Here is an 18,313-nt window from a genome sequence, read left to right as displayed (position 1 = left end):
GTCATACGAGACAGTATCAAAAGCTTTATTAAAGTCAAAATATACCATGGCTACCACTCCCTCCCCCCGGCTTGTTACCCTTCAAAGAAAGCTATCAGGTTGGTTTGACATGATTTGTTCTTGACAAATCCATGCTGATTGTTACTTATCACCTTATTATCTTCTAGATGTTGGCAAATTGATTGCTTAAGTATTTGTTCCATTATCTTTCCAGGTACAGAAGTTAAGTTGACCGGTCTGTAATTCCCTGGGTTGGATTTATTACCCTTTTTGTAGATGGGCACTATATTTTCCCTTTTCTGGTATTTTGGAATCTCTCCCGTCTTCCATGACTTTTCAAAGATAATTGGCAATGGCTCAGATATCTCCTCGGTCAGCTCCTTGAGTATTCTAGGATGCATTTCATCAGGCACAGATCATGTGAAGACATCTAATTTGTCAAAGTATTTTTTAACTTGTTCTTTCCCTGTTTTAGCCTCTTCTGATCCTACCTCATTTTCACCGGCATTCACTATGTTAGACGTCCAATTGCCTCCGACCTTCTTGGTGAAAACTGAAACAAAGAAGTCATTAAGCACCTCTGCCATTTCCATATTTTCTGTTACTGTTTTTCCCCCTTCATTGAGTAACATTCCTATCCTGTCCTTGGTCTTCCTCTTGCTTCTAATGTATTCGTAGGATGTTTTCTTGTTACCTTTTATGTCTCTAGCTAGTTTGATCTCGTTTTGTGCCTTGGCCTTTCCAATTTTGTCCCCACGTACTTGTGTTATTTGTTTATATTCATCCTTTGTAATTTGACCGAGTTTCCACTTTTTGTAGGACAATTTCTTGATTTTTAGATCATTGAAGATCTCTTGGTTAAGCCAGGGTGGTCTCTTGCCAGACTTCCTACGCAGTGGGATAGTTTGCTCTTGTGCCCTTAATAATGTGTGTCTGAAAAACTGCTATTGTTTTTCCCCTTAGACTTCCTTCCCATGGGATCTGACCTACCAACTCCCTGAGTTTGCTAACGTCTGCCGCCTTGAAATCCATTGTCTTTATTGTGCTGTTCTCCCTCCCACCATTCCTTAGAATCATAAACTCTACCATTTCATGATCACTTTCACCCAGCCTGCCTTCCACTTTCAAATTCTCAACCAGTTCCTCCCTATTTGTCAAAATCAGATCTAGAACAGCCTCCCCCCAGTAGCTTTCTCCACCTTCTGAAATAAAAAATTGCCTCCAATACATTCCAAGAACTTCTTGGAGAATCTGTGCCCTGCTGTGTTATTTTCCCAACAGATGTCTGGGGAGTTGACGTCCCCCATCACCACCAAGTCTTGTGCTTTGGATGATTGTGTTAGTTGTTTAAAAAAAGCTCATCCACCTCTTCTTCCTGGTTAGGTGGTCTGTAGTAGACCCTACCATGACCCCTCCTACTTCAATCTCAACCTCAGTCCAAGTGTGTACATTTTTAATATCTAAGGCAACACCTCCTCCCTTTTTTCCCTGGCTGTCCTTCCTGAGCAAGCTGTACCCTTCTATCCCAATATTCCAGTCACATGAATTATCCCACCAGGTCTCTGTGATGCCAACTATGTCATAGTTGTGTTTGTTTATTGGCATTTCGCGTTCTTCCTGCTTATTCCCCATACTTCTCACATTAGTATACAGACATCCAAGATACTGATTTGATTTCCCCCTGAGTTCTGTCTTGTTTCTCCTTTATCCCTGCTATAACAGCCCATGCTCCCCCCCCCCCCCCAAATTGCGAACCTTTTCCCAGGTCTCCATGTTCTTCATAGACTGGTGGTCTTTGGTCACCTACCCCCTTTGAACCTGGTTTAAAGCCCTCCTCACTAGGTTAGCAAGTCTGTATCCAAATATGCCCTTCCCCTTCTGTGACGAACTGGGAATGTTCTTAATGCTTTCTCTGAATACTGTGTTGGTGCCTCAGTGTCCCCAATGCAGTTCTTAAGTATCTAGGTGGTGGGATAAGGGTGTATGGTTACTGTAGAGCAAAGGGCCAGTGAACATAAATGCCTGACACTGTCTCCTAGCAACTGCTGGCCTGGGCCCCTCCCCTGCAAGGTGCCAACTGAAGGTGTTGGAGACAAAGAGGTCAGGTGGCCTGCTGGCCCGGGAAAGAGACAAAGGCCAGAAAGGAGGGGCTGGAGGGGTTTTCAGTCTGGAGCTGGCTGGGCACGGGAAGTGAGGGCAGATGGGGTTGTCTGGCTCACTGCCGCCCAGAATGGACCCGGCTGAGGGGTCCGGTTCTCTGTACCTACAAGCTCTGTTTTAGACCATGTTCCTGTCATCAAATAAACCTCTGTTTTACTGGCTGGCTGAGAGTCACGTCTGACTGCGAAGTGGGGGGGCAGGACCCTGTGGCTTCCCCAGGATCTCGCCTGGGCGGACTCGCTGTGGGAAGCACACGGAGCGGCAGAGGATGCTGAATGCTCCAAGGAGAGACCCAGAAAGGTGAAGACATGTGAGCTTCTTGCTCTGAAGACAGTCTGCTCCAAGGGAGAGGAGGCTCCCCAAAGTCCTGACTGGCTTTGTGGGGAGCAGTTCCAAAGCATCGCCCGGGGACTCCGTGACACCTTCCTCGATAGGTGGGCCCCCTATCTGCTTAGCAATCCTTCTTCCTGGAACAGCATCCCATGGTCAAGGAAGCCGAAGCCCTCCTGGAGACACCATCCTTGCAGACAGGCATTCACCTCCAGGATGTATCTCTCTGCTTGGGACCCTACCTTTGACCAGAAGGATCAAAGAGAGCACCACTTTCACTCCCAACCCCTTCACTCTTACTTCTCGAGCCCTGTAGTCACTTCTGATCTGCTGAGGTTCATACCTCACAGTATCATTAGTGCCTGCATGGGGTAGTAGTCAGAGGGCCAGATCACTGACAGTCCCTCCATCATGTCTCTGATACGGGCCCCTAGCAGGCAGCATACCTTCCGGGATGCCATGTCAGGGTAACAGGTGCCTCTGTCCCCCTCAGAAGAGAGTCTCCAACCACTACTACCCTACGTTTTCTCCTGGGAGTGGTGTCTGTGATCTTTCCAGCATTGGGGGTACATGGCTTTTCCTCCTCCACCTTTGGAGGTGATTCCTCCTCACCTGTTGCCAGGGAAGCATATTGAGATGTGAGAGGATGGAAACATGGCCCTAGTTCTCTGTTCATTGGGCTTTTATGTCACTCGCCCGCTAATGATTCAGAACAGTGTCTGCACTGACAAGTTTATGCACAAAGATTATTTCCCTGAAATGTTTTGTGCCTGTATTGATGTATTCTCAGCACTTTGGGCAGGTCTGCCCCTTTTCTATTGGTTTTAACTTTTGCAATGTCAATACATGGTTTTTATTACAACTTGGCTGAAAAGAAATTCAGCTAGGTCCTGCTGTACCTAAGAACATCCACTCCTACTACTATCGTTACACAAAGCATATTAATGTCCTTGGTTACATTACATTCGTTTCCCTCCCCTACACCTCAGAGTGGGAGCACAGCACTTCCCTGACTAGTTGGGGGATTTTGAAGAGGCAGCTTCTCTGGCGTTCACAAAATTCCACAAGTCCTTCTGCCCCCCTGTCCTTAGGGAGGCTCTCTCACTCGCACAGAGGTTGTGCAAATCATAGCACTTACCTGCCTTGTGTTATATTTCTCAGATGCCCTCTGCCCTTGATGTCAGGCACCTCCATCTTCCCTTCAGTCTTCCAAATGCACCCTCCATTGTCATTCTGCAGCTACTCAGGGGAGAGTCAAACAGTTCCTTTCCCCTATCAAAGTGTCCACTCAAAAGCTTTATAAACCAGGGGAGCAGAGGGTAAGTTGGGTGTGTCACAGTGACTGGAGGAAGCACATCTCTACCACCACCAATGTCCATTGGTGATGATGGAAGCAAAGTTCCATTTTTCATAAAGATCCTGGTACCATGGACCTTTCCAGACCACCCCACTTTATTATTGGTTAAGTTCATAGAAGATTAGGGTTGGAATAGACCTCAGGAGATCATCTAGTCCAACCCCAACTAAATCATCCCAGCAAGGGCTTTGTCAAGCTGGGCCTTAAAAACCAATAAAGATGGAGATTCCACCACCTCCCTAGATAACCCATTCCAGTGCTTTACCACCCTCCTAGTGAAATAGTTTTTCCTAATATCCAACCTAGACCTTCCCCACTGCAACTTGAGACCATTACTCCTTGTTCTGTCATCTGCCACCACTGAGAACAGCTGAACTCCATCCTCTTTGGAACCCCCCTTCAGGTAGTTGAAGGCTGCTATCAAATCCCCCCTCTTCTGCAGACTAAATAAGCCCAGTTCCCTCAGCCTCTCCTCATAAGTCATGTGCCCCAGCCCCTTAATCATTTTTGTTGCCCTCCGCTGGACTCTCCAGTTTGTCCACATCCTTTCTGTAGTGGGGGACCCAAAATTGGATGCATTACTCCAGATGTGGCCTCACCAGTGCTGAATAGACGGGAATAATCACTTCCCTCGATCTGCTGGCAATGCTCCTACTTATACAGCCCAAAATGCCATTAGCCTTCTTAGCAACAAGGGCACACTGCTGACTCATATCCAGCTTCTCATCCACAGTAATCCCCAGGTCCTTTTCTGCAGAACTGCTGCTTAGCCAGTCAGTCCCCAGTCTGTAGCAGTGCATGGGATTCTTCCGTCCTAAGTGCAGGACTCTGCACTTGTCCTTGTTGAACCTCATCAGATTTCTTTTGGCTCGATCCTCCAATTTGTCTAGGTCACTCTGGAGCCTATCCCTACTCTCCAGCGTATCTGCCTCTCCCCCCAGTTTAGTGTCATCCGTGAACTTGCTGAGGGTGCAATCCATCCCATCATCCAGATCATTAGTAAAGATGTTGAACAAAACTGGCCCCAGGACCAACTCCTGGAGCACTCCACTTGATATCCACAGCCAGCTAGACATCAAGCTGCCATGGTGATCAAACAGTCTGTCTGCACCATTGGAGAAATACCCCTTTCTGTTGGTGAATGCCCAGGCCCGATGAGGTGTATTTGGTCTTTTTTGAAGGGGTAGGAAATTACAGGCATATGGATCCTATCAATAGCCCCTACATAATCTGGGAGCCCTAGCCATATAAATCCATCAACTCCAGTGCATTTCCCAGCTTTGTAACTAAGGCAGCAGCACCCTCTTAGCACCAGTGCAAACCTCCTTGACAGCACCCCCAGAAGTTGATCTGCCAACACCAAACTGTTTAGCCTACGGATCAATAACAAGAGGGGTGTGGGTGTATGTTAATGTCCAGAGAATGATGGCCACGCACTTCTCCATACTGATGGGAACTGGCATGTTGGTGTCCTGCAGCTTCAGCTCTGCACAGATCTCAAGGACAGTAGCATTCCAAATCCTGAAGTTCTGCCCCATTGGTGGTCATCCCAGTTCTGTGGCAATGTCCTGTCCCACCAGTTGGTGCTGGGTGGCCAAACACAAAAGTGGCGCTCAGTGGAGTGAAGCTGCTCTAGGAAAATGTCATGCAGACGTAACTACTTGGTTTCTTCTCTAGCAATATCTGCGCAACATTATGCAATGGCTGTCTCCCAACTCGTCCAAAGCCATCTGGCTGCATGACCGCCAATACATCTGGAGCAGGATTGCAGTGCTTCCTCCATGCTGTCTGACAAGTTTGAAAATGGTGCTGGCCTACCAAAACCAGATGAAATATGGGATACTAAGAAAGGAATCATGGGAGTTTGAGTGCCAGAATTCCTGTAGGTTCTGGTAGGTATCTCACAATACACTGCAAGAAAAATCCCAGAATGCATAGACTCTAGCACTGGAACATTACACCATGGGATATCTGACTGGCTATTTCAGAAGCAGTGCAGAATGATGTGGACGCAGTTATTCACATGAGAAGTAGCTTAAACCAGCATAAACAAAGTGGTGGAAGTGTAGTTTCAGGATAGTTATAGCAGAAAAACCTACAATACTGTATTGTCTGCATGAGAAAGCGTTTTCAAGCTCTGAGCCTGAAGGGGAGCTGTGAGCAGTCACCATTTTCTTTCAAAGGCTATGTCTACATAGCTGCCGGAGCCTGTCCCTGCGGCGAGGAAAGGCTCTGCCAGGGTGGAGATGGCAGGCTCTGGTAGCGGACTACCACATTACTAAAAATAGCAGTGTAGATGAGGGAGGCGCTGCTTGGAGGTGTAGAAAGCTGGATAGGGTATAGACTCATAGATTCATAGACTTTAAGGTCAGAAGGGACCATTATGATCTTCTAGTCTGAGCTCCTCCACAACGCAGGCCATAGACTCTCACCCACCCACTCCTGTAACAAACCCCTGACCTATGTCTGAGCTACTGAAGTCCTCAACTTGTGGTTTAAAGACGTCAAGGTGCAGAGAATCCTCCAGCAAGTGACCCGTGCCCCATGCTGCAGAGGAAGGTGAAACCCCCCTCAGGGCCTCTGCCAATCTGCCCTGGAGGAAAATTTCTTCCTGACCCCAAATATGGGGATCAGCTAAACCCTGAGCATGTGGGCAAGACTCACCAGCCAGACACCCAGGATAGAATTCTCTGTAGTAACTCAGATCCCACCCCATCTAGTGTCCCATCACAGGCCATTGGGCATATTTACCGCTAATAGTCAAAGATCAATTAATTGCCAAAATTAGGCTATCCAATCATACGATCCCCTCCACAAACTTATCCTGTGGGTTCAGACATGTAGCACACCCTACTTGCCTAAGCCGTGCCTCGCTGTCTACGCTGCTCTTTATACCCGTGCTAGTTGGGCATGCAATATCTGTACTCGATGTGCCACCACGAGTGTAGACACACCCCGAGAGTGCTAGAACAAACCATATTTTCTTTAAAAACTCACCACTTGAATTATTCATAGCGGTTGCAGCACTGAAGCTATGGAAATCCTGTTCCTCCTAGGAATGGCCTCTCTAAGGTGAGAGATTAAATCCTGGGACTGATGAAAACAGCCAGGGTTCTTGTGTGTGATGCATGTCCCAGTGCTCTGGCTGCCTGCCGCTCCCTTCTGAAGGAGGCAGTGTGTCTCCACATCATTTGGAGCTTGCAATTAGACAGTGAGAGGGAGCGAATGCTACTGTTCCATGGAAAGAGACATTTGGATGGATGTCTGTGAAAGCAGGATTGGGCCCAAGCCTGCCTCCCAGCTCTGCCTCTCTAAGGGTTTTAAATAAAAATAATTAGAGGCAGTTACAAAGATTGTGCAGCCCTGAAAGCTGAGGAAATTGATGCTGTTGTTTTTCATTTTTAAATGCACAATGTTGCACCACTGTGGTATGAAGGGTGAGACTGTAATTGCACAACAATCTAGGGAGTCAGAGTTAAGGTTCCCCTGGTAGCATTATTTTTGCCCCATCGCATGGCTACGTTACAATAAGGTTTTTAATTATCTGATTATAGCACATGCATGTGCTGTGTGAACTGCATCAGGTTACATAGAAAGGGAGCGTTTAAGCATTAAACAGATTATTCACTGGTCAGTCTGGCTGGAGGAGCAGTACAGTGCACTGTGCAGTTCCCTCCAATGTTCTTGTTTTGTCCTTTTCCTTAGACTTTATTGATGTAACGCAGCTGCCTTTTCCCACTGGGGACAAATGGACTTTTATTAACATTTTTCAAGAACTAGTTAACTTCTGGGCTCAGACCAAACCTGAGCAACTTCACTCTAAAATGTAAATTTCTTTCAGAAAGTTCTAAGCACCTGAATAGCAGAGGTCAGCCATAACCAGTCTTGCCATTGCAGTGTTAGTTGATACCCCGTGGTGGTGTAGTTAAAGAGCAGATTAAAGCAACAGACAATTTGACTTTCCCAAGTAAGGGCACTTTTCTTTACATCTCTAGATCCACAGCAGAGTGTGGTTGATGATGCTTGTCAGGTCTGTTTGCTTTAATTGATGAAACTCAATTTGATTATGAGTGATTATAGCAATAACTTGAATATTCTGAATTCTGGGACTTTGTAAACTTTCGGGTGTTGGCTAAGATGAGTTACTGGTGAATCTGAAGCCTGTACAACATTTTATCTTTTAAATTAGAGTATCCTAAATAAATGTGAGGAAAGCAGGGCAAGGAAGCATTTTCCGTTATGATGTATTATTTATATTGTGGTAGACTCTAGAAATACGAGTCAGGGATTGGCACCCCATTGTGCAAGGCATCTGGGGGCCACAACAGAAAGCTTGTTCCTGTCCCAAGGAACTTATAAATATAATCTATGTAAACATTACTAAATATTTATATTTTAAATGTATATAGAAAAATAAGTTATTCTATAGCAGGGGTGGCCAACCTGAGTCGGAGAAGGAGCCAGAATGTACCAGTGTACATTGCCAAAGAGACACAGAAATACATCAGCAACCCCCCCATCAGCTTCCCCCCTGCTCCCAGCGCCTCACGCACCCCCCACCCCTCCCGATCAGCTGTTTGGTTGTGTGCAGGAGGTTCTGGAGGGGGAGGAGCGAGGGCACGGCAGGCCCAGGGGTTGGGGCGGAAAGGGGTGGAGTGGGGGCTGGGCCTGTGGCAGAGCCAGGGGTTGAGCAGTGAGCCCCCCCCCCCCCCCCCAGCACATTGGAAAGTTGGCATCTGTAGCTCCAGCCCCGGAGTCGGTGCCTGTACAAGGAGCCGCATGTTAACTTCTGAAGAGCCGCATGTGGCTCCGGAGCCACAGGTTGGCCACCCCTGCTCTATAGAATCATAGAAGTGTAGCTGCGGGTGGGCGGCCGTGCCTGCGGATGATCAATGTAAACAAACTGTCTCGGGCCCCGCCAGCGGATTACCCTGACGGGCTGCGTGTGGCCTTGGACTTTGCAAGTGGACTCCCCTAGTGCCAGCTTTCAGAGTGGCCAGTTGGGCTTTTGGGATAGGTGGCGGCTTGCGCTCGTGTGGAGCCTGGCCTAGTGATCCAGCGTTGTCCATAAACAACACAAGGGGAATTAATGTGAGAAAGAGTGAAGGAAATGCCTCCCTCCCAGGGGGTCTCTCAAGAAGGTGCCCCCTTCCCTCAGGGGCTGCGAGTTGCAGGTGGGCTCTGTTTCCAGACCTACCCCCAGCTGAGCTGCTCTGCTCCCTGAGCATCTCTTGCATGTGGGGCAGGGCTGGCTGAGCCCAGAGCAGCTCCTTAACCCTTTGTTGGCCAGTGTGGGGTTTGCATACCCCATCACAGCATATTTTTGAGGCCTTCCCAAAACACCCTTGCGGTATCCTATTACCTATTCCTATGAACCCATCTGCAGTTCTTCCATTTTCTGTTCCCCGTTCCATGTTTCCCTGGATGCCTGGCCATCTCTGACTGACACAGCTGGAAACAGCCTCCAGTCTCCTATTCCTGCACTTCAATAGGCCTTTTAATTTATAAAGGTAACTTTATTAGTGACCCTTCCTCGCACACAAAGGTGCCTAGGTATCGTTATTGCTAATCAAAATGCAAATGTAAAGCAGGACCCCATTTCTGCACAGAAATAAAGCCCTCACAGGCATTTCACACAATAATCCTGTTAATCTGCAACACCGCAGAGTGTGTAACCTTCAGACAAAGCCCAGTCTTCCTGCCTGCTATACCCAGGGTAAACAGAGCGAATGGATGTGCCCCACCGACACACAGTTCACAGAACAGCAGCAAAGGGGAGACAGGCATTTGCTCAGACATGTTATTTCTATTTTCTGCCTTGTTTTTAATTAGGATTTCTTTCATCTCTGCTTTTATAGACCACTCATCACCATGGTATCTGAGTGCCTTACATCATATCAAAGTACACAACAAAGGAACAAATGGCTTGTTCTCCTTTCCCACTCCCCTCCCCCTAATTAGCCCAAGGTTTTAATGTTTGGTTGGGGGTGGTTTTGTTGTTATGGAGAAAGCTTGGACAAAGCAGTGGGCTCTAATTTTACTCAGAAGATTCATGGTGAGCCTAGCACCTTCTGGGAGTGAGTTCCACAGTGAGGGACAAGCTGCAGAAAAAGCTATCAGGCACACAAGGCTCACTCTAGGGGTAACAGTTCCATTATTTCAGTGGAGAGCAGCTGTTGTCAGAGGTCACAATCATGCAAGATGAGTTGATCCCTTGTGTAGCCTGAGTCAGTCCTATGGAGGTCTTTGAAGATCAGGACTAAAGTGAGACCTCAACTAGCAAACTATGGTTCCTGAGTTTGTGGAAAGAAAGTTTGGGAAGCAAACAAATGGGATAATGTAGTAAGGAAGTGAATGGAAAATGTCTTCAGGAAAGAGATGGGATGTGTAACTGAGCATTGCCATTATAGTGGGATACATGAGAAGTAAGTTCTATTGACTTAATGGAGTTACATGAGTGTAAAATCTTTGTTTGTGAAGTTAGAAGCAAGCCCAGACAATGTAAAGCCAGAGCAGAACATCAACGGGGGTAAATCAGGAACTGAGTGAGAGGAACCATTTGCAAGCAGTGATGGAGCACAGACCCTCCTGGCTGGGGGAGGGGTAAAAACTGGGATGCTGGAAGGCCAGAAGGAAGTTAACCACTTGAGTGCTCTCTGATGTACCTGGCAGATGGGGAAAAGTTCATCTCCAGTGCTATGCTGTGTACCTCCTACCTAGGTTCTTAATGAAGTGCCAGTGTTCCATCAGAGTCATTGCACAGTGGGAACGCCCTAACATTCAGCAGTAAAAGGGTTAACGTTTATGACACAATTAGGCAGAAAATGGAAGAAAGACTCCACACGTAATAATAAATTAGAAATGTTTAGAACATAGGAGACAAAGGTTAATGAAGGAAACGGTGAGGTCACTAGGAGATATCAAGGGTTGAGGGAGACGCAGACAGTACTAAATAGAAAAATGTAATGGATTCTTTGCCTGGGTCCTCACAAAGGAAGATGGGGACACAGATGCCACAAAGGCATATTTTTCAGGGACTAAGAAGTTTGAGCATTGGCCTGCTAAACCCAGGGTTGTGAGTTCAATCCTTGAGGGGGCCACTTAGGGATCTGGGGCAAAAATTGGTCCTGCTAGTGAAGGCAGGGGGCTGGACTCAATGACCTTTCGAGGTCCCTTCCAGTTCTAGGAGATTGGTATATCTCCAATTATTACCTTTACCTTTATCTCAGAAAACTGAGATTGTGCCAGAACAAAAATCAAGGAAAATCAATGAGAATGTCCGGAGACAAAGTTCCAGGGTCAGACAGGATTCATCCCAGATTTCGGGGGGGTGGGAAAGAGGGACAAAACGAAAAGGAGGAACCTGTAGTGAAATGATGTGAAGTACATTATCTTCTAGTCCTTTGGTACCTAAATATATCTCCTCTGTTTAAGAGAGGGTTAGGGAAGCCCTAATGAACATTTATTATGGAGACATTAGAAATTACTCTATAATTTACCTTTGGCATTAACGTTTTTAATAAAATTACTATTGAATTAACAGAGTTAACATGTGTCGTCAGCATGGAAGCATGTCCTCTGGAATGGTGGCCGAAGCATGAAGGGACCTACTGAATGTTTAGTGTATCTGGCACATGAATACCTTGCAATGCCAGCTACGAAAGTGCCATGCAAATGCCTGTTCTCACCCTCTGGTGACATTGTAAATAAGAAGAGGGCAGCATTATCTCACGTAAATGTAAGCAAACTTGTTTGTCTTAGCAATTGGCTGAACAAGAAGTAGGACTGAGTGGATTTGTAGGCTCTAAAGTTTTACATTGTTTTGTTTTTGAGAGCAGTTATGTAACAAAAAAAATCTACATTTGTAAGGGGCGAACCGCGGCCACTTGGAGTTGCGGGTGGCTGTGCCTGCGGACGGCCAATGTAAACAAACTGTCTCGTGCCCCACCTGCAGATGACCCTGACGGGCTGCATGCGGCGTGCAGGATGCCCACCACTGGTCCAAGGATATGGCTTTAGCATGATTGAGAGACATGGTGACGGCTCTGTAATCACGACAAAATGGAACCATGCTTCAGCCCAGACAGGAGACCTAGTGACATGGCTTCACTTGTCGTGTAGATGAGTTAAACTGGGGCCCATTTGGTAGGTTCCTGTTAGTTACATTACTTAAGCCCAAAGTGTCCCTAATTCATATCCCTGGTTTCCATGCAGATGGAATTGTTTGCCATGAGACTCCAGCTACACTGACCTTTGGGAAGTGACATAATCAGTTTGTCCAGCTTTTCTTTTCACTTTTGTCTCTGTGTGACGGCTGATGCCCAGTGTGTGCCAAGGGGGCCCTTCGGACCCAATAATGCACCCTTGTGTCTTGTAGCATGCGTGGAATTTGCATAGGCTGTGCTGGGGCAGGCGGGTGTCTTTGTTGTTGGAAACAAGGAGCAAGTTCTTTTCTCAGTGTCTTTGCTTCCCAATGCCTCTCCAAAAGCTCTCGGCATTCATGTAAGAGATTTGGTTTTCTATCTGTTTTTGCATTAGGGATTATTGAATTTACTGAAACTAACCTCTGGAACATGCCTAGTGAGCCTGTCGGTTGCTCTAGGTTGGAGAGATTTGATTTTAGCGCAGTGGGTTTTCTCTTTGCGAATCTAGAGATGTAATTAGCAGTGGAGGGAGCAGATAGTTTGTGCTGCTTGATGTAGTTGTTAGAAAGTATTTGCATATCTACTGTGTGGGGAACAAAAACTGCTAGTGAGCGAATAACAGAGCAAGGGTCACTGCAGGCAGGGTAGCTGGGTCTAAATATGAAACCATCTCATAAGGATGGCAGGACTGGGTCAGATCAATGGTCCAGTTAGCCCAACATCCTGTCTTCCAACAGTGGCTAGTGCCAGACGCTTCAGAGGGAATGAACAAAACAGGACATTTGAATTATGTATCCCCTGTCATCCAGTCCCATCTTCTGGTAGCCAGAGGTTTGAGGACACCCAGAGCGTGGGTTTGCATCCCTGACCATCTTGGCTAATAGCAATTGATGGATCAATCCTCCATTAACTTATCTAATTCTTTTGTGAACCCACTTACACTTTTGGTCTTTAACATCCCTTGGTAATGAGTTCCCCAGGTTGACTGTGTTGTGTGAAGAAGTACTTCCTTATGTTTATCTTTAAACCTGCTGCCTATTAATTTCATTGGTTGATTCCCAGTTCTTGTGTTATGTGAAGGGGTAAATAACACATTTTCTCCACCTCATTCATGATTTTATAGACCACTATCATATCCCCCCCCCAGTCCTCTCTTTTCCAAACTTAACAGTCCCAATCTTTTTAATCTCTCCTCCTATGGAAGCTGTTCCATACCCTGATCATTTTTGTTGCCTTTCTCTGTACTTTTTCCAATTCTAATATATGTTTTGAGATGGGGTGACCAGAACTGCATGCAGTATTCAAGATGTGGGCGTACCATGGATTTATATAGTGGCATTTTCTGTCTTATTATCTATCTTTTTTCCTAATGGTTCCTACCATTCTCTTAGCTTTTTTGACTGCTGCTGCAAATTGAGTAGATGTTTTCAGAGAACAATCCATGATGATTCCAAGATCTCTTTCTTAAGTGGTAACAGCTAATTTAGATCCTACCATTTTGGATGTATAGTTGGGATTATGTTTTCCAATGTGCATCGCTTTGCATTTATCAACATTGAATTTCCTCTGCCGTTTTGTTGCCCAGTCACCCAGTTTTGTGAGATCCCTTTGTAACTCTTCACACTCAGTAGGAGGACTTGTGTTGGATCAAAGTGGGTTGTTACGGATTTCAGGACAGAGCTCTGTCATTGTTGGGAAGAATTGGCACTTGTGTGTGGTTTTAAACTCTTGTAACATTGTGAGTATGGGGAGATCAATCAGCAGGTGTCTTTGGCAGTTGGTACTGAATTGCTCCATCTTGGTCTTAAGTCCTTAGGTGCAACAAACGTCTGAGAAACCCATCAGGTGATACTGGAATCAGTAGCATGCTGCCTATGCTACCCTACAGGATGCAGCTGTGAACTCCTTACAGCTTGTTACTCTTGAGATGATTCTGCCAGTCTCATCTGCCTTGAATCCTTTCAGTCTCCACTATTCTCTCAAAATAGCTCTCATCATGCCTGTGTAGTAGTGACAGCAGAGAGGGTTTCTGTTGGGATTCTCACTCAGCACAAATTGCAGAGTGCTGGCTGCAAGTCCGTGGTTTACAGTGATTCCAGCAAGTGTTTTCCACTGCGGAGTCTTAAGTCCCAAGTGGGGATTGGTCCTGCTTTGAGTAGGGGTTTGGACTAGATGACCTTCTGAGGTCCGTTCCAACCCTAATCTTCTATGATTCTCTTGTCGCTTATTCTGGTCACATATCCTAGAAATGACACCACAGTCCTTCGAGTGCTTGCTCATGTCAATTCCATTCCAAGTGTGTGCAGTCATCGGAGATTTTTGCCTCTAGTGGTATTCGTAGGGCCTGCTGTGATGCCCCCTTGAGTGCCATGCTCATGCGTCAGTATATCAGGCCCGCCAGCCCTATGCCCTCTCAGTTCTTTGTTACTGCCCATGGTGGTTAGTCAGAGCGCCTTTCCTTGCTTAGCAAGGGCTAGCAGTTTTCGTCTTCGGACTTCGTGCCTTTGGGCCTTGTAAATAGTTCATTCTTTAGTAGTTAGTGTTCAATAGCTGTTACATGTTCATAGTTCAGTATCAGAGGGGTAGCCGTGTTAGTCTGGATCTGTAAAAGCGGCAAAGAGTCCTGTGGCACCTTATAGACTAACAGACGTATTGGAGCATGAGCTTTCGTGGGTGAATACCCACTTCGGCAGCTGCCCCGCTACAACTGCCACTTTGGCCGGATCTGCTGTCCCAGAACCACGGCAGTCTGTTGCACCCAAACCTGACAGCGCTGCACTTGACGGCTTGGCTACTGCGTGGCTAAGCATGGACGAACGGGCATGCTCGGCTCGTGTTCAGCAGGTCTTGCTAGGCATCAGGAAACCCTCCACCAGGGCAACCTACCTGGAGAAGTGGAAAAGGTTCACATGTTGGACCTTGGAGTGGCGTATTCTGGCCTCGGAGGCCCCGCTGCAGGATATCCTGGATTATTTGCTGCACCTCAAGCTCCAAGGCGTGTCCCTCTCTTCGATCAAGGTCCACCTGGCTGCCATTTCAGCATTCCATCCTCTGTTCCAAGGCAGGTCTATCTTCGCCCACCATATGACAGCGTGGTTTTTGAAGGGTCTGTAGTGCCTCTATCTTCACAGCCTGAATCTTGTGCTGTCAAGGCTCATGGGATCTCCCTTTGAGCCTTTGGCTTCCTGCTCTCTCCTGCTTCTCTCCTGGAAGGTTTCATTCCTGGTCACGATAACGTCGGCCCGTATGGTGTCTGAGATCAGGGTCCTTGCCTCGGAGCCACCCTGTATGGCAGTGGTCCTCAACCTTTTTCGTCTGGCGGGCGCCAGACAAAGGACCGTGGCGGTGGTCGAGCATCCACTGAAATGCCGCCGAAATTCGGCAGCGACGCCTCTGGATGATGCTGCTTGTCGGCGGCAAGTGGCGTCATCCAGAGGTGGTGCCGCTGAAATGCCGCCGAATTTCGGCAGCATTTCAGCGGATGCTCAACCGCCGGCCAGGACGCGCCTGCTGTATGGTCTTCTACAAGGACAAGGTTCAGCTGTGCCCGCACCTGGCATTTCTGACCAAGGTAATTTCCCAATTTCATACTGGCCAGGACATATATTTACCAGTCTTAATTCCAAAGCCTCATGCATCAGATGAGGAATGCAGGCTACATACCCTGGACATCCGGAGGGTGCTGGCCTTCTACATAGATAGAACAAAGCCATTTCATAAGTCAATGCAGTTGTTCATTGCAGTGGCAGACAAGATGAAGAGTTGCCCAATGCCTGCTCAGAGGATCTCATCCTGGATCACGAGTTCCAGCCTGCATCCGCCAGCGATAGTAACGGCACGCTCAACTAGGGCACAGGCATCATTGGCAGCCTTCCTGGCACAGGTACCGAGCCAAGAGATCTGTCGAGACGCTACCTGGTTGTCCGTCCACACATTCGCGTCTCATTATGCACTGACCCAGCAAGCTCGAGACGACGCTAGCTTTGGCAGAGCTGCAAGCCTGTGAACTCTGAGCCCACCTCTGTTGATGCTGCTTGTGAGTTGCCTAAAATGGAATCAACATGAGCAAGCTCTCAAAGAAAAAACGGTTACCTGCCTTTTATAACTGTTGTTCGAGATGTGTTGCTCATGTCCATTCCATTACCCACTCTCTTGCCCCTCTGTCGGGGTTGTCAACAAGAAGGAACCGAGAGGGCATAGGGCCGGCGGTGCCTGATATACCAGCACGTGAGAGCGGCACTCATGGGGGTGCCATGGCTGGCCCTACAGATATCGCTAAGGCAAAAATCTCCAATGACCACACGTGGGCGCACACACACCTAGAATGGAATGGACATGAGCAAGACATCTCGAAGAACAACAGTTATTGAAAAGGTAGGTAACTGTTTTTTCTGCCTTTTAGGTCAAAAATGCTGTAACGAAACTGCCTTTGGCGGGACACTTCTGAGAGTATCAATTCAGGACAAATTGCTTAGACCAGGGCAGTCACAGCCCCAGGCTGAGGTTCCTTTACTAGCTGAGGCACATCAAACCAGCCAAACAGAGAGGACTTTGGTCTCACCCCCCTGGCTAACCAGAAGTCATGCATGCAATTCCCTTAGACCCTCCAGTTACCCAGTATCACCACCAGCACCACTCCTTGTGGGGATGAATGGTTATGAAAACCAATACCCCAGTAAAAGAAAAATGGTTCTCTCGATCCCAGAGGACCAAGCCCCAGACCAATATACAAGTCAGATCTTACCCACAAATCACGCTGTTGCCAATTTAGAATCTAAAACCTAAAGGTTTATTCAGAAAAAGAAAGAAATATAGATGAGAGTTAAAACTGGTTAAATGGAATCAAATACATACAACAATTGCCAAGTTCTTAGTTCAGACTTGTTTCAGGCTTGATGGGATTACTGTTGATTTTAAACCAATTAAGTCTCTGGAGTATAAACATCCCAGCTGGGATGGGTCATTCAGTCCTTTGTTCAAAGCTTCAGTTTCAAGCATAATTCCTCCAGAGGTCAGAAGCAGGATTGAAGACAAAATGGAGAAGATGCAGCTGCCTTTTATAGTCTCTTGCCATGTGGCCTGTGTTTCAAACACAAGCTGCCCAGCACATGGCTTGAAAGCCTCCGAGTTCTGTCCATAGGCATGTCCCTGCCTGCCTTGCTGAGTCATAAGGTGTATCTGCCTTCTCTCAATAGGTCAGTTGTATAGCTGATGGTTCTTAATGGACTATCAAGCAGGTGAGGCAGTGCTGATGCCAAATGGTCTGGGGTGTCACCCGGAAGCATAGCACAAGTTTGAAATATAGAGAGTATAGAGCCAATACTTATAACATTAAATACAAAATGATACCTACATACAGATAGCATCATCATAACCAGCAAATCATAACCTTCCCATAGACACCTTACGTGACCTCCTTTGTACAAGACTTGGTGCCACTCTGGGACCTTGGTTGTAACAATGATCTCTACGGTCACAGTTCAAGTCAGTAACGTCACAGATGCATATAGTTGTTCACATAGTTATTGAAGCTCACAAATAACAGGGAGACAATAGATTGTAGATTGAGGTTACCTTTCTATGCGTGGTATGGGATTTTTTTCTGTCTTCTCCATTCGTTGCTATTTGTAATTATTGGTTTACAGCAGAAAAAATATGTTTAACACTCCCCACTGGGGAGTTAAATGTCTGCGCACATTTGGCGCTGTGCTACCAGTGTGAACCTTTGTGAGAGCTAGAGGAAAGTGTGGATATTTGTCTGGATGCTGACTGTCAGTGGTGTGTGTGTACATCCCAGACACCCCGCCTTTGCCTAAATGTAGGGCCCCGCTAGGAATTTGCCATGAGCATGTAGGTAGTGCCTGAGATAAAATCAAGCCAATTCCAACTGCCCTTGTCTTTGGTAAGAGGTGCAGCTAGTGGAGAATCCACTCCTAATCTTGATCTGAGTGCACTTGGGGCCTGCAGTTTCTGCGGGCCTTTCTTTCTGTTAAAGATAAAGGTAGTTGCAGGCTACATTGTAGCATTCCATGTGTGGCTGTGCTTCTGTTACCTGGTGTATGTTCGCTGGGGATATGCTCACTGTCACACAAGTAATAGTTGCTCTGGTAGTGTGACTAGAGCCTTCAGGTTTAAAGTTTGGTTAATGATTAAAATAGCTGCTTTGGGGTGTTTTCCCCTTTCTCTGAGATTTAGTGATCTGAAATCTTGCTGGCAAGGTTTATTAGACAGAGTTGTGAGACAGTTGTACTGTTTTGTGCATCTTGTCTTGAGTACAGTTGTTAATTATAATGTTAAAAAACAAAACCGAGAAGAGCTGTTG

At 46.7% G+C, this 18,313-nt stretch overlaps 1 protein-coding gene across 4 annotated transcripts in view; it reads left to right on the top strand.

Moving 5' to 3' along the window:
* The window catches only part of ARHGAP19 (Rho GTPase activating protein 19), a 58,015-nt gene that overhangs the window by 13,605 nt on the left and 26,097 nt on the right, over positions 1 to 18,313 (top strand). Inside the window, exon 1 of one of the 4 annotated variants that reach the window (XM_045025679.1) lies at positions 5,673 to 5,739. The exons of 2 other annotated variants lie outside the window; for them this stretch is intronic. In XM_045025679.1, the coding sequence (XP_044881614.1) occupies positions 5,675 to 5,739 (65 nt within the window). In that variant the 5' untranslated portion in view covers positions 5,673 to 5,674. Of the gene's footprint in view, positions 1 to 5,672; positions 5,740 to 12,314; positions 12,350 to 18,313 lie in introns of those variants that run through there. One more of the 4 variants, XM_045025680.1, reaches the window with a different exon arrangement.

The sequence above is a fragment of the Mauremys mutica genome, chromosome 7 (assembly GCF_020497125.1).
Source record: "Mauremys mutica isolate MM-2020 ecotype Southern chromosome 7, ASM2049712v1, whole genome shotgun sequence".
NCBI lineage: Eukaryota > Metazoa > Chordata > Testudines > Geoemydidae > Mauremys > Mauremys mutica.
The sequence above is the reverse complement of the archived record's forward strand: the minus strand, read 5'-3'. Positions and strand labels throughout refer to the sequence as shown.